Source organism: Tenrec ecaudatus, chromosome 5 (genome assembly GCF_050624435.1).
Source record: "Tenrec ecaudatus isolate mTenEca1 chromosome 5, mTenEca1.hap1, whole genome shotgun sequence".
NCBI classification, from domain to species: domain Eukaryota; kingdom Metazoa; phylum Chordata; class Mammalia; order Afrosoricida; family Tenrecidae; genus Tenrec; species Tenrec ecaudatus.
This window is the reverse complement of record NC_134534.1, coordinates 150,552,538-150,567,784: the sequence shown is the minus strand read 5'-3', so window position 1 is coordinate 150,567,784 and position 15,247 is coordinate 150,552,538. Positions and strand designations below refer to the sequence as shown.

At 50.8% G+C, this 15,247-nt stretch overlaps 1 protein-coding gene across 1 annotated transcript in view; it reads right to left on the bottom strand.

Annotated features, from left to right (window-relative positions):
- The window catches only part of GRIP2 (glutamate receptor interacting protein 2), a 71,570-nt gene that overhangs the window by 36,676 nt on the left and 19,647 nt on the right, over nucleotides 1-15,247 (bottom strand). Inside the window, exons 2-6 of the mRNA XM_075550894.1 lie at nucleotides 2,669-2,749; nucleotides 2,294-2,429; nucleotides 1,392-1,537; nucleotides 745-831; nucleotides 98-173 (exon numbers count right to left, since the gene is read on the bottom strand). Of these exons, the coding sequence (XP_075407009.1) occupies nucleotides 98-173; nucleotides 745-831; nucleotides 1,392-1,537; nucleotides 2,294-2,429; nucleotides 2,669-2,749 (526 nt within the window). The remainder of the gene's footprint in view (nucleotides 1-97; nucleotides 174-744; nucleotides 832-1,391; nucleotides 1,538-2,293; nucleotides 2,430-2,668; nucleotides 2,750-15,247) is intronic.

The following is a 15,247-nucleotide window of genomic DNA, read 5'->3' as shown; positions in this document are numbered from 1 at the left end:
TTCAATGCTGCCTTTCTTTTCTTTTTTTTCAGGAGGCCGCTGGGGGAGGTGGGTGTCCTGTGGATGTCAGTAAGGGTTCCTCAGACCCACGGCTTACCTGTCGGCTGGGCCACCAGGCCGAACATAGGTCAGGACGAGTGGGCGGGACTTATGCCCGTCTTCATGGGAACCTCCTAAATGGAATTCGACAAGAGTGGGGATCATCTACCCCATCCCCTTCCCTGATCCAGCCCCTGAGTGAGTGGGCTCCCCAGCTCAGCTGTGTGTGTTCACGTCCTTGCTACCGCTGACCTCCGAGGGACACTGAGACACCAGCCGTGAACTGGCACCAGAGGAAAGGATGGGGACCATACTGGCAGTCTGATCTGCGGCAGGGCTTACTTCTTTCCCATGATGTCATCCTATTTCCCTTTTTTACTAGGCTGCTGGGCAGCTCCAAACTCAAATCTCTCAGCAGGAGCTTTTCACCATTATTTTGGGGTATAAATAACTATCTCCTCTTACTCTGTTTAGAAGTTATCTCCCGGAGAGTATCAGCCATCTAGGGCAATCAGACCCTACTGTCTGTCCCACCATAAGGGGGGCCCACTCCCTGCTGATGAGGATAGTGGATTGTTCCCCTCTGACAGTCAGAAGCAAGCTATTAAAAGATACATTCCTTAAGGTTAAACCGAACACCAGCGGAATTAGTATAAACCCCGCTCCGGCCCCCTGGCCTCCAGGAAGGGTGACTCGCATGCTGACCTCTGAGGACGAAGCCAAAGCTGTCGCCCTCCTTGTACAGGGAGACATCCACCGTCTTTGAAATGATTCCCGGGTTGTTCTCCGAGGCTGGGGAGAAATGGAGAAGAACTCCGTTGAGTCCCTCCGTCACTTATCCAAACTGGCAGATTCCCCAAAAGCCCATTCCCAGAGGGATGTGTGACCAGGCACAGAGACGACGTAATAATCCCTTTTTTGTTTGATAGGTAGGAAAAGTGAGGCTTCGAGGGCCCTCCTTCCTTCACATCCACTCAGCCCACCTCCTAGATAGACAATGGCAGAAGTCAGGCTTGAGTCCCCGGCCAGTCCAGGCTCAGGCTCAGGCCAAGGTCTCATTCCAGACAGGCCACAGTGCTCAGCTGCAGAGCGGGGGCGGGTGGGAAATCAAGGGTGCAGAACCAGTCACTCGGTCAGTGATCCTTCGGCAAAGTCCCACCCCTCCTGGTGACAGCATATACCACCAGGGTGGACAAAGGCCCTAGCAGAGGCCTGAATGCTTGTGGACAGTGTCCTTGGGTCACCCATTCCATCTGGCCCACCCCACCACCCAGGTTCTTGTGGGGAGACAGCTGTGTCCACCCACACCCGAGGCATTGGAGAGCGCATCCCCTGCGAGTGAGGGCACCCACCGGGCGGGGGCAGCTCATACTCCACCTCCAGCACCACACGCTCGCCCACGTTCTTGAGCAGGGTGATGATCTCATCGTGCCGGAGCCGGGTCAGGTGGATCCCGTTCACGGACCGGATGTAGTCACCCACGTTTAGCAGGTCGCTCCTGGGGGCGCACACAAAGTCACCGGGGCGGCTTGCCGGAATCCTTTATCCACGTGCCCGCAGGGCTGGCAGGCATCCGCATTCACCTGCCGTTCAATTCCTAGGACCTTGTCACCCGCATTTCGTAGAAGGAGAAGCTGAGGCTCGGAGAGGATTCTGACCTAGACCTGTCTAACCTCGAGGCCTGCCTTTCCACCCGTCTTGGTGGTTGGTCCTGGATGAGCCTACAGAGTAGACAGATCATCACCGCCTCTGCTGTTCCCGAATGTGCTTCCTGCGTTTCACCATGCATCTGTTCTGTTCGACTGGGCAGTCACCAGGCCCAGTGCTGGGTGCCCGCAGAGGGACAAGCTAACTACAGAAGCATGACACGGGGCTGCCCAAGCAGGGTCAGCAAAGGCTTCTCAGACCTGGTGGCCTCTTGGTTGAGTTTGGAGGGATGGTAGGTGTCTGTCAGGAAGATGCCATAGGGAGCGGGCTTTTCAGGGAGAGGGAAACTTCCTATGCAGTGGGGTCTGAAGGGCATGGTATGGCTGATGCGTCCTGGGCATCATGGCTAGGTCATGTCCTGGTGTCTGGGAAGGAGAAGGCTGGGGAGCCTGGCGTTACAGCTTCTACTGCAGACAGGTCCTGCCTGGACACCAACATTTTGGTGCCCTAATAGCTTGCCTAAGGTTCTAGTACATTCCCACTGGGCCTGGCCTCCATGATCCCTTCCTCGGGTCCCGTTCCCCCCCCCCTCAAGCCCCTTCCCTACCTGGCTGCAAGACCCCCAGGTCTCAGGTTGGAGACCCTGGGTTTCCCATCTTTGTCGGTGCCCCCTGAGATGGTCAGGCCGAGCGTGCTCCCCTCTTTCTTGATCAGCTCCACCACAGTGAGGCCCCGGAACTCCTCTGCCGATGGAGAAAGGGGTGAGCGGGCAGCACGGGGCAACCTGGGTTCCCACTGGAGAGCAGAGCGCATCCCTACAGTACACATCACCCCCCTTTTTGATGAGATGAGAGAGGAGATGTGACTTGTTCAAAATCTGAGCGTCAGCCAGTGGCAGAGCCACCATCGCCCGACCCCGCCCGGGGCCCATTGCTTCTTCAGGGCACGCGAGGAGCGGAGGACGGGAAGACAAGCTCCTTACCTGGAATGCTCTCTCTGCGGCACACCAGAGCCACGTCTGCTCCGCACGCGTCCTTGCCTGCTCTGGAGTAAGGTCCATCGTCTGGTGAAGAGAAAGGGAGAGAGCACCTGAGCTCAGTTTCCACCTCCACCTGTTTAGTGAACCGGTCCACGTGGAGGGTGCTGTTCTTTCGGGTCCCACTCCACCTAATTCTCCGCTGGGGATCCTCATGGCCTCTTCTCCCATGGAGGGTCTGCATAGCGTTCTCCTGAGCCCTGCTGTGTGCTGGAAGCTTCACAGCCATCCTGCGGTTAACCAACCATCTCTGTGTCCCTACAGATGGCAGTCTCATTACAGGGAGCAGTACTCATAAGAAAACTGAGGCTCAGACGGGACGGCGCACACCCACAGTCACACCGCTGGTGAGATGTGCACAATCTGCATTCGGACCCAGGTTTGTCAGCTGCTTTGTCCAGCATTACAGAGAACCCCCTCCGACACCGGCTGCCACATCAGTATGACGGTTGGCGGTGAGTGAACGCACACTGGTTGGGCCCTGTCTAGTCGTTTTTCATGAGACCTGCACTTTAAAGTCTGCAGGAACATTCTCAGGCATTCCAGGCAGACAGCATTGCCTCCTTAGCACTACTTCTAGAAGAAGCTCTCCTATTATTTCTTCCCAGCTTGCTGACCCCATTCTCCTTCTTTTGAGATGCTTACTGGATACACTCTGGGCCTTTGCACCTTTTCTTTCATGACTCATCACCTCTCTTCCTTATTTCCTAGTGCTCTGTCTCTCTAGGTGTGTCTAATCTGCAATTAAATCTTTTTTTTTAAAAAGCCTTTTATGAAAAGTTTCACCCATTCCACCATTTCAACATTCCACCTCAAAATATTTCAGTTATGTCAATAAAAAATGGGACTGTATTTCCTATGATGAAAATGCCATTACTAAACCTAACAAAATTAAAATATTTCTTTATTTCATACCATCCACAAACATAACATTACCATACAAATGAAAATAATCTCATTATTGCGCATCTACTGCTCACTCCATATTCAAATTTCTCTAATAGGTTCTTCATTTCTGTGATTATACTGTTTTGTTTTTAGAAGCTTTGTTTGTTCTTGTGCTTATCTCTTTTCATAGTTTGCTCTTCTTTCTCCCTTTTGCACCTGTGTTCCTAATCATTTAAAGGATTTTTAAAATCATTTAAAGGATTTTAAACATTCCTTTATTATTCTATTTCCTATTATCTCAACCTCTTGAGAGTTTTCTTCTGTCTGGAGGGCCTAAAGACTCCCCTTCATGGAGGAGTGTTTTCCTCATGGATTTGATAATTTGGGGATTGTGAGCTCATCTCTAGTGAAGTTTAACCCGTGGGAATTCTATTCAACCTGATTGAGGGCATGGCTCTTCAGAATCCAGACACTGCCATTTTTTTCCCCAGAAGCGTGACAATATTTGCATTAATTTATTGGTTCAAAGATCCCAGACCATAGCCTACAACCTACGGCTAGTGAGTCGATTCTGAGCATAGTGACCCTGTACAAGGTTTCCCAGACTGTCAATCTGATGGGAGCACCACCATCTTGCTCCCAAAGAGTGGCTGGCAGGCTTGAAGTGCCGACCTTGTGGTTACCAGCCCAATACTCCTCCCACAGCACCACTAGGCGTCCTTAGAAAGCCACTACCATCGAGTCAATTTGGACTCATAGCAACCCCATAGGACAGGATAGAGCTGCCCGGAGACTGGATCTCTGAGACTGTAACTCTTTACAGAAGTAGAAAGTCTCATCTTTCTCTCACAGAGTGGCTGGTTGTTTAGACCTGTTGACCTTGTAGTCAAAGACTTTAGGAGACCAATGCTTAACTACTACACCAAGGCTCCTGGGTAGGGTCCTTAGAGTCATGCTATAAACCACTGACATTGGGCCAGTTCAATGGCACCACACAGAGACCCTACAGGTTTTTATGAACACATAAAAACTCCTCTTTCTTCCACGAAGCAGCTGGTGAGTTCAAATGGCTGGCCGTGCAGATGGGTACGCAGTTCTACCTACAGGGCTCCTTTAGATCAGGGCTGGGGAATGTCTGGCTCCAGGGCTTGAAAATCATCAGTGCCACCCACACAAATGAGAAGTCTCCCAGCAGTGGAGCCTTTGACCCAAATGGTGTTAAAAAACGTCCAATTGGCCTTTGGCAGAAGAACGGTCACCCACCCCCCCCCCCCCGCCATGCTTTAGGGTCATGGGTGTAGTATAAATTCTAACCTTCAACAGAAACAAAGAGCACACACCTTGAATTATAATTCTCAAGAGAAAACACCCAAAGCCAAGTGAAAACAAATGAGATCTTGGTTTACCTTCCTGGGTAGATTGGCGAATATTTTCTTTGTTAAGGATGCATCTCTTTAAAGGTCCTGGATTCTTGCTGGGGTGTCAGTTCCAATTAGGAAAGGTACCAGGCATTATACCTTGTGTGCCTGACCCATTAAAACCCAAGCAGGCACCCCCGTTTGTTACTAGACCAGCAGAGAAGCCCCACCACACCATCGGCTTACACTCCCCTGACTGGTTTTTGGTTTTCTAGCTTTTCATTGGGAAATGCAGTAAATTTATACATGAATTTGTGGAGATCTGAAAACTTCACAATACCGAGTGTTCCAAAACAGGAAACTAGCATAATCCTCCGTTTATTTTTGTCTTCTTTAAATTTCTCCCAAGGAAACTGCACTTTTATGGAAAAAGGTTGTGCTCCACCGCTGTTCAAAAAATTCCTAGATATTTGAATGATTTTCATGCTAGTGTAAACTGTATTGTTTTTCAAATATCATGTTCTAGTGATTTGTTGCTGATATGCAGAGTAAAATGTCTTTTATACTTTGACCATATATTCAGGTGTTAATTCTAGTCATTCTTTTGTGGACTCTTTTGGATTTGATATGAACATCACCACGTCATCAGTGAGCATGAATGTTTTATTTCCTACTTTCTAATCTTCATGCCTCTTATTTCTTTTGCTGGTCTTATTGCATTGGCAAGCACCTCCAATACAAAGCTGATAGAAGTGGTTCCATAGATCATATGACCTCGTTTCAAATCTCACATCATTTTTGATGCCTTTACTCTTCCTTAACTTCCTGTGAACTCACCTGTGTGTCCCAAAGGAGTGTGGAACTAGAGGCTTTCAGGTCATCTGCTCCGTGATAATGCCTGCAGACTTCCTGCTCTATCCCCGTGTCTGAAATACTGTGCATTTTATAGAGTCTCCTCCATGTCCCGACAGGATGGAGGCAGGGGTTTCAGTCACTGGGCGCCAATCAGGCCATGTGCTCACCATCCGCTTGATCACATTCATTTCTCACAGTGATCACAAGGGAAGCGAGTGCTTTTATCACACCCACTTGACATGAAAACCGCAAGTGCAAGAAAGAAAATCCTTGGCCCAGCTGGTGTCTGCAAAGAGTCAGAAGCAGGACTCAGGAGGCCTCTTTGCTCATCTCACCATATGCCCAGCTCCCTTAACCAGTTGTTTTTACCTGCCTCCTCTAAGCCACCTTGCTCAGCCCTGCACTTGATGGGCAAGAGCAGGAGCTAAAGTCACAACTCAAAAGCCCCTCAAACTGCTGAGCTCTCCCACATACCCCGGAGGCCACCCCTCTCAGGCACCAGGTATACCCGAGCCTCCTTTTTCAGATCAGCCTCACCAAAGCTTTCATTTAGCCCAAGGCCTATGACTTCACTTGGCCTAGTATTAAGAGAATGGGTTCAGAGGTTGGCCATGCTTGAGTGGAGACTCTGGTTCAGTCATCCACCTGCGGTGAAAATGGCTCTCCATCTCCCAGTTGCAGTAAGACCCAACTCATAGGGCCACCTCTCCTCTAGCTCACTCCTTAGCGGTAGAGTAAGGAAGCAGGGGTGGGGAGGACTCAGCACTGAAGCCAGTAGAAGCCATTCATTCCATTCTAGTTACAATCTTGTCACCAAATCAGGGTTCGCCCAGCACTGGTGTCAATCTAGGTCAATAACAGGACTCAGTCTGGGCCAGGTGAGTGCTCAACTTGAAGTAGGGGTCAGGACACAGAACCAGGAACAGGGCTCAGTCTATAGTAAGATACTCAACCTTGACATCATCAATATTTTTTGCTCAATAATTCTGTGTGGTGGGGTCTCTCCTCTGCACTATAGTGATGCTAGGTACCCCCCTCACTCGCTAAATGCCAGATGCCCTAATAATAATAATAAAATAATGTCTGTGGTATTGTCAAATGCCCCCTAAAAACACCCCAAAACTCACTCCCTCAACTTTCTCCTATAGAGCAGTTGGTGGGCTTGAACTGCTGACTTTGAGGTTAGCAGCCCAGTACATAACCGCTCAGTCACCAGTGGAAACAGTATCATCCTTCCACCCATCACTATGGGGAACTATTGCTCTAGAGCCAGGATCAGGGCTCAGCCTAGATCAAGCCTTGGGTTCCAATAAAGGTTCATGGCCAGTGCTCAACATGGGTCCGTGGAAGGTTTAGCTGGAGTCAGGGTGGGGACTCAGCCCGGAACTGTGAAAGCCTGAGAGCCTTCACCATCAGCAACTCAAAACAGAAAAACAAAGCAAAACAAAACAACTCACTGCCATTGAGTCAGTGCTGACTCATAGTGACCCTATAGGGCAGGGTAGAACAACCTTGGTGAATTTCCAAGAATATTAACTCTTTGCAAGAATAGAAGGCCCCATCTTTCTCCTACAGAGTGGCTGGTGGCTTCAAACTACTGACCTTATGGATCTCGGTCTGATTTGCAACCACTATGCCACCTGCAGCTCAAGCTACTGAGAAATCAGCCTAGTCGCCCAGTTACTCACACTGCTATGCCAAGACTCAGTTTCCGGGGCTTGCCAGAGGCTGGTAAGAAAACAAATCAAACAGCAGTTAAGGCCAGGATCATTGCCAGGGCCCCTGAGGTTAGAGCTCAGCAGCTCTGCTCCCCCACCCCCACTCCACAGCAGGACCCCCTGTGCACATCATCCCCCACCGATTCAGGCAATAGCCCATTCAGTATAATGCCGCCCATTATGACTCCCTAATACGCACTCCATTTAGATTCAACAAGATGTTTCTGAGCTAATAAAATTGAAAAGGCTAAGAAGTTCTATCAACTGTGTGACAATGAATGTCTCCAGTATTTCACGTGGGCAATCCAGGAATTAAAAATCGTCTTCTCCCTTGCAAATTAGATTCTGTGGCTGAAACACCTCTCTATTCTAGAAAGATAAGAGATAAGCTCGCTGCCTTCAGGTTTGGGTAGTCTTGCTTGGGGAGAGGTGGGGGGAGATAAAGATCTCCTCAGGACAGAACAAGGGAGTCGAGGACGAAGTTTGCCAGTAGACCAGAATCCCAGAGGACACAGGGTGAAAAGGTGGTGTGGTTTCACGGATGGTTTTTACATGACTGTTCTGAAACTATGCACATAAAGTGTTTGTGGCTGACCAAGGGGAATGGGCATTTGCAAATAAAGCAAATAAGGTGGGAACATGGAAAACAACATGTATGGAACCGTCAGGAGGAGGTTGGCCAGTTTCGTCATCCTGTTAGCCTTAAAATGAACCATCCCGAGGTAGGAAGAGGGGACCTCGCTGCCATCAAGAACAACCATAGTGGAGCTGTACTGACATCCTCCTGGGTCCAGGGGACAGAGAGAGCTGTAATACACAAGAGAGCCAAGAGCAACTGCAGAGAAATGGTGGCTGCAGAGCCAGGCAACCAACAGGAAATGACGCAGTGGCCCAGGGAGCAAGGTGGCCCAGGGAGCAGTTAAGGCCAGAGAGCTGAGTGCCTTCGGACAAAAGGCAGAGCGGGTACTGCTCAGTGATGTTAAGGGCTTGTAACACTTGCCTAAGCCAGGAAGCGGCTGGGCCTGAGGGTTGAGAGAAAGCTGTTTTCGGAGTGGGGGTTGGAAAACACAAAGATTTCTCCCAAGTTGTCTCCCCAAAATATCTGCCAAACTTAGCTGCTTGCTACACATGGCAAATGAGTACACTTGGAGGTCAACAGAAGTAGGTTAGGGGTTATTACCCCTAAGGGTTATCAGCTATCCGGGGCAAGCAGGCACCACTGTTGTATCCCACAATAAGTAGGGCCCACTCCCTTCTGAAAAGGATAGTAGTAGATTGTTCCCCTGAAGGAGAGCCCAGGGAGGTCAAGCCCACTCAAGGGGGACCAAGGTTAGGCTGCCATCTTGAGTCTAGGGTCCACCCTTCTTGTCACATGTACATCCTTAGTTCCTCCCTTCCTATTATGTGTACACCCCTAGCTCATCCCCTTCCTGCTAGGCCTATGTCCATTGTATATCCCCCTCCTATTGCTTGTACTGCCTATGGTACAGCCCCTTCCTCTGACGTGTGTGGTACCTGTAATCATGCCCCCTAAAGAGATATAAGCCTTGGTTAGCAATAACCCTCTCTCTCCTGCGCTCTCCTCTGCCCTCTCGGCCCGTGCTGTGCACAGACCTGGCTGTGGAGATCATGGCCATCCAGGAGAGGAGCATGCTACCACGAAATGTGTGATTTCTATATTTTATTCTCTCTCCTATCTCTCTCATTCTCTATGACTTTATCATCAACTTTATATAGCTAAACTGTACAATTGCGCTTACTGAGCCCGTGATTAGTTGTGGGGGGCTGACCTTTCCCCCAGTGTGTGTGTGTGTGTGTGTGTGTGTGAGTAGACTTTGCCTGCATGCTTCCTAATCCCAAGCCTGACCCTGAGTAAATAATAAATTTCCTTAATCAGCCCCCAAAGCGTAAGCACGGTCGCTCGCCTCATGAGGTCAATTTAATTGGACTGGATCAAAGCACCACAGACAAGACTAAAGGAATAATCATCTAGACTGTAGCTGGACACCTCTTAGATCTTACTCATCAGTCTGCTAAACAGTTCCTGTTTCAGAACATAGGTACCATCCCCAAACTTTCAGATAGCCTTGCTGTTCACTGCTGCGGCTTGCTGAATTAAGCAGCTGAATTTGAGGCAAGCTCAATGTCGTTTCCTTCAAGAATTAACTCCTCTTTCTGGGCTTGAGAAACGGAACAAGCAACACCTGTCCTCATGCGAACCCTCCAATGCATTTTTCACCCAAGAAGTGAAACAAGAGCCCCGTTCTCCTGAACCACCCCACCGATGGGGAAGTGGGCACACACAGACCTCATCTGGTATCGGAAGCCCAGGGGGACACCCTTTATCTTGTTCTGTGCCTGACTACAGATAGTGGGGACGGTGGCCAGCTCCTTGCTCTTTCTCCCCCATTTGTCAACTCGAAGCCCCTCCTTCTTTGCAAGGAGGTAAGTTCTACGTTGATGTGATTGAAGTCCCTACGCAGGGGGACGACCGACCAACCGACTGACCGACCGACCGACCGACCGACCGACCGACCGACCGACCGACCGACCGTGTGCTCCTTCAAGGAAATGTGGACCTTCTCTGGAATGTCGACCGTCTGGTTGCTGGGAATGGTCTTTATTCTCGCAGGTGAGGAAAAGAGAGCCTATTTCATCATCACGCTTTTGTAGCCCTGGCAACGAATTATCTTATCAAACCCAGCGGAAAGGACGGTGGGAGGAGCCGCTGGTGTCAGACATGGGAAGAAGAGAGGAGAAAGGAGTTATGTCCGACCTCCACCTCCTAGAAATGAGGCTGGGGCTGAGGTTGACGGTGATTCTCTCCCCTTGTGAAATTGCAGGCGGTTCGGTGATGCCCTCACACCTCGCTGACGGGGGATTTTGGGGTCCTGGCATTACAAATGGAAGAGTTAAAAACCTGGAAAGGAAAGCAATGGAACGCCGAGACTCTAGATGCTGAAGCCATCCTGAAGGTGAGGACCAATTTCCTGTCGTGTCTCCTAGCGTGGCTTTGATATAGCTGCTCCTCCCCTTTCTTTTTCCCACCATTCCCATTTCATTCCCACAAACCATACTTGGTGACACGAGGGCATCAATGGCGGGATCAGCAGCAATGGCACGTTCGAGGGTGACTGAGGGTGTGGCCCTGCTGGACTCAGCCCCGACTCTTCCCTTCCAGTCATTCTTCTGCTTTGGGTTCAAGCTGTGAGCTGCTTTTCCTCCCAGCTGTGTGTGTGTCTGGTGCCTGGACTGACTGCGTGCAGCAAACCAGATCTGTACAACTGTGGGGACCTGAGAGACTCTTCTGTAGGGAAGACCTGTGCGTTGTAGAGTCTGGTGGCTACCCCAAGACACAAGAACTCAACTCAACTGGCCCTGAGTGGACTAGAACTCATAGCCACCCTATAGGACAGATGAGAATGGCCCTCGGGATTACTGAGACTTCAAAACTCTACAGCAGCAGACTGCTTCATCTTACTCCCACGGAGGTCCTGGTGGGTTCAAACCACTCACCTGGTGGTTAGCAGTTCAATATGGAATGCACTACACCGCTGACATAGCTCCTTCAAGTAATGGGAGGCTTCTGGATAGCCAAGACCCACGGTTATATTTGGGAAAAGGTCCACCAGGAATACTACTACCAGTGTTTACTGATGAATGTGCAGAAGGAATGTAGAACCTCACTTTCACCAGGATTTTTTGGGGTAGGAGGCCTGAGGCAGTCTTCAAACCCAGAATCAAAGCAGGATTATCAGGATGACCAATTGTCTGTGGACTCCAGCCTTTATCGCCCCCCCCCCCTCTGTAAAATACAGGCATCTCTCCCCCAGCCCTCCCTCGGGCCAGCCCACGTGTCTTCTCCCACATTCGAGATGTCAAGAGGCTTACTTAACCCCACAAAGGTTAAGCCTCTAGTTCTCCCTCAGAGAACCAGTTTACTCTCCCCTCCTCCCTCCTCTTTTTGTTCTAGGACCTGGTAATTATATGCTTAGAGATGAAGGCTTTTCAAAAACATCTTTCCAACCAATTTTCCAGCTGGAAACATGCATAAAAAGGATATTTTTATCCCTTCTTTTTTTCCCCCGTCTCCTCCTTCTAGCAATGGGCGATTATGAGCATTTGCCTTCAGTCAGTTCATCTGCAAGAACCTGCTTCAGAGGGAAATTCATATCCCTGGAGATGCAGTTTGGAGCTCTGATCACCACAGAGTGGGGGCGAAAGACCCTGTGGAACTCGGGCCTGTTCACCTCGAGGCCAGGGTGGCTTCCTATTCATTTTATTTCTCTAGGAAAGATTGCTAATTTGCCTTCATTATCTCCATCTCCACTGGGGCCCCGGGGAGCTACTGAACTTTGGCAAAGGGGAGAGGAAGTCAAGTCCTGGCCAGGCTGCTGTGTGTAGCCCCGGCTAAGTGGAGCGGCGAGGCTGGGTGGGGCTGTGAAGGTTTCCCAACAGAGGCCTTGTTCAGAGGCCCCCAGGAAGGGACATTCAGTACCTGGGAGTGGCCACCAGAAAACAAACGTCCAGAGGCTAGAGTTGGGAGAGACAAGTGACTGCAGTGTCAGGGAACCACCACCAATAGGGCCATCCCAGCCCCCACCACCCTCTGTGCCACCAAAGAGAAGATGCCCCTGATGGCTGCCCTGGGACCAGAACTTCACAACGGCACATGCTGGCCCTGGCCTTGGACACCTGCCTCTAACCTTGGCCTGACTGCCCTTGGTGGAAACCACTGCCGACCTGGAGGGGATGGGGATGGGGTGGAGAGGAAGGGTGAACCGGGAGTGAAGTCAATGGTGGATTCGGATTCTGTTGTTGACTTCAGACTAGGGCAGCAGTTCTGAACCTGGGGATCATGACCCCTTTCACAGGGGTTGCCTAAGACCATATTCCTATGGGCTTAAGAACCGAGACATGGCTCCTCTACCTGTCTCCAGGCAGGTCTGCCCACACACAGATATGCCGATATACGGGATCACCACAACATGAGGGACTGTATTAAAGGGTTAGGCAGCTGTATTAAAGCATTAGGAAGGTCGAAAACCACTGGGCTAGGGAGTCTAGGGCCAGTCACTTCTCTACAAGCCACAGGCTTCTCTGCTTAACAGGGAGAAGGTGCCGACCTGGGAGCCCCAGGTAGAGCAAATGGCTCAGTTCTTAATTCAAAGAGTTGGCCTTTGGTTTTAAGATTTTCTTACCCATGAAACCAAATAGTCATTGCAAAGGAATTCTTGGCCCAAATGAATCCTTTTTCTTGCACCTAAGGTTGCTAATATTTTCCGTTGAAAGCCAGGTGTACTAAAATTGGACTTCAAAAGGTAGAGCTGGGTAGAGGGCTTATGATCCATTAGCGGTTGATCTCAGTAGAAGGCGGGGTGGGGTCACGCTCGAACATGTTAAGATTGGTACTGACCAATCTTCTCAAGCTGCCCCTCTTCTGCTCATCAAGGGCCTCGTGGTGCCTAGCTTCCCTGAGTGGAATCAAAACGGCCTTTCTACATGCACGTAACAAAAGATTTAGAATAAATTCCAGGTTTCAGTTCCATAGAGTTTTGATTGCTTTTCACAAGCTGAAGGGTGGTCAGTTTGAATCCACCTATGAGTGCCTCAGGAGAGAGGCCTGCCAACCTGCTTCCTAAAGGTCCCAGCCATGGAAACCGGATGGAGTAGCTTTACTCTGCAGACAGCGGTCACCATGGGTCAGCATCATCCACTTGACAAGCGTCTAGTCCCTGGGCTGGTGTAGGCTACGAGTGTCTAGTCTAGCCCATGGCTGATGTAGATGATGAGCGTGTACCCCATGGGCTGCTGGGAGAAAGCAATGAGACTATGTGAGACCTAGAAGCTGAGAGAGAGAGAGAGAGGCTTTCTGCTCACTGTGCTTCCCTCGTTGGGAAGGACAATGCAGGTAAGAATAACTCCTATTGGTTAAGTGCTGGGTGCAACGCTATACACGTTATAAATATGATCTCATTGAATCCTCACCACTTTTTAAGGCGGGGGTTGATCTTTATTACCCTTTTACAACGAGGAAACTGAGGCACAGAGAGGTTCAGGGAACGGCAACGCCACCCAGCTCTGGAGTCCCTCGGGGGCGGGGCTGCCCTCTGGGCTCCACCCTCCTTGCCCCTCACTCCACAACAGCCTGGGGGCTCACAGTCAATATGCAGGGCCCGAGAGAGCAGCTAGGGGCCCTTCAAGCCCTCCTTGGGGAAGGAGCGCAGTCACCCCGTGACCAAAGGGCCAGCATCCCGCCTCCATGGGAGGACAACACGAAAACATCAGCCTGGCAGCAGAGTGGCCCTTCCTGCTGCTGCGCAGATTTCTTACAACGAGGGACTGAGAGGCCATCTATCGGTGGATTAAGCCTTGGCAGCGGATTCTCTCAGAGGCAAGGGCTGCAGAAGAAAATGATAAAAATAGCAACTCGGTGCTCATCTCTTCCCCGATGCCAGGCCTGGTCTACGCTTTCGTGTGTGCTGGTCCATTTCATTCAGAGGGAGGTGCCCTGGTGGTCCCATTTTACAGATGAGGAGTCTGAGGCCCAGAGGTGAAGGGACTGGCCCAGAGTCCCTCAGCTGGTGAGTTGCAAAGTTTGGGCTGGAAGTACAGATATCTCTGGTGGGGTCCGGGTTGCGCTGGACAACCCCCGAGGTCGGCAGTTTAAACCCACCAGCTGCCCTGTGGGAGAGAGCTGAGGTGGTCTGCTCCCTTAACGATGTACAGCCCTGGAAACCCTCGCGGTTGCTAGGAGCCAGAATCGACTTGATGGCAGTGGGATTGGGCAGTGGGTAGAGGTCCTATAAACCCCATCCTTCGCCAAGGCTTTGTCCTCCCTTCTAAACAGAACCAGAAGCAAATGTGCTAGTTCTTGTCAAGTCAGCTCTAACTCCTGGTAGCCTCCCTATGTTGGGGAATGTCGTACCCCACGGAGTCTTCTAGAGCTGAGTTTCAGAAGCAGACAGGCAGGCCTTTCTTCCAAGGCACCGCACTGAGATGGCAGGAAACACCGTCTTTCTCCTGCAGAGCGGCTTGTGACGCCACACTGCTGCCCTCAAGGTGAGCAGCCGAGCGGAAAACCACTATGCCGCCAGACTGCCTCTGGGGGCTCCAACCACCAACCTTGTGGTGAGCAGTGAAGGGCCTGCAGACCCCAGAGAGAGGACAGCTGGGGTGGTGGCAAGGCACTTCAGGAAACCAGGCGGTGGGGCACAGGGGCCCTGATGTTGGGCATGCCAGAGTCACCGAGAGATGCCAGCCCCACAATTCCCCTCCCCTGCCCATGTGGACAGCTTGGGCATCAGCTCACAGACCCTGCCCAGGGATTCCTGAGTTCCATTCCAGCTGACACCCATCTCCATGGTGACTCAAATGCCTTGTGGGGCTCAAGTTAGATAGAGCTCGACCTTCTGCCTTTGGGGTCCATCCACCCCCACTCTGGAACTAGCACAATCACCCAAAGGGGGTTGATTTATTTACTCCCCCCCGAACAGTTTTATTGGCATATGATTCACACATCATACAATTCAACAGTTCTATCACACCCAGAAGGGGGAGGTACTGTCAACACCACCGTCCATTTTAGAAGACGTCCTTCATTCTGGGACGCATCGTGATCCGCTCTCCCTTCCCCCTCTGCCCCCAAGCTTCCCTGGGCTAACCCCAAGGAACCAATCATCCAGTGACAGATCCTGGATTTCACA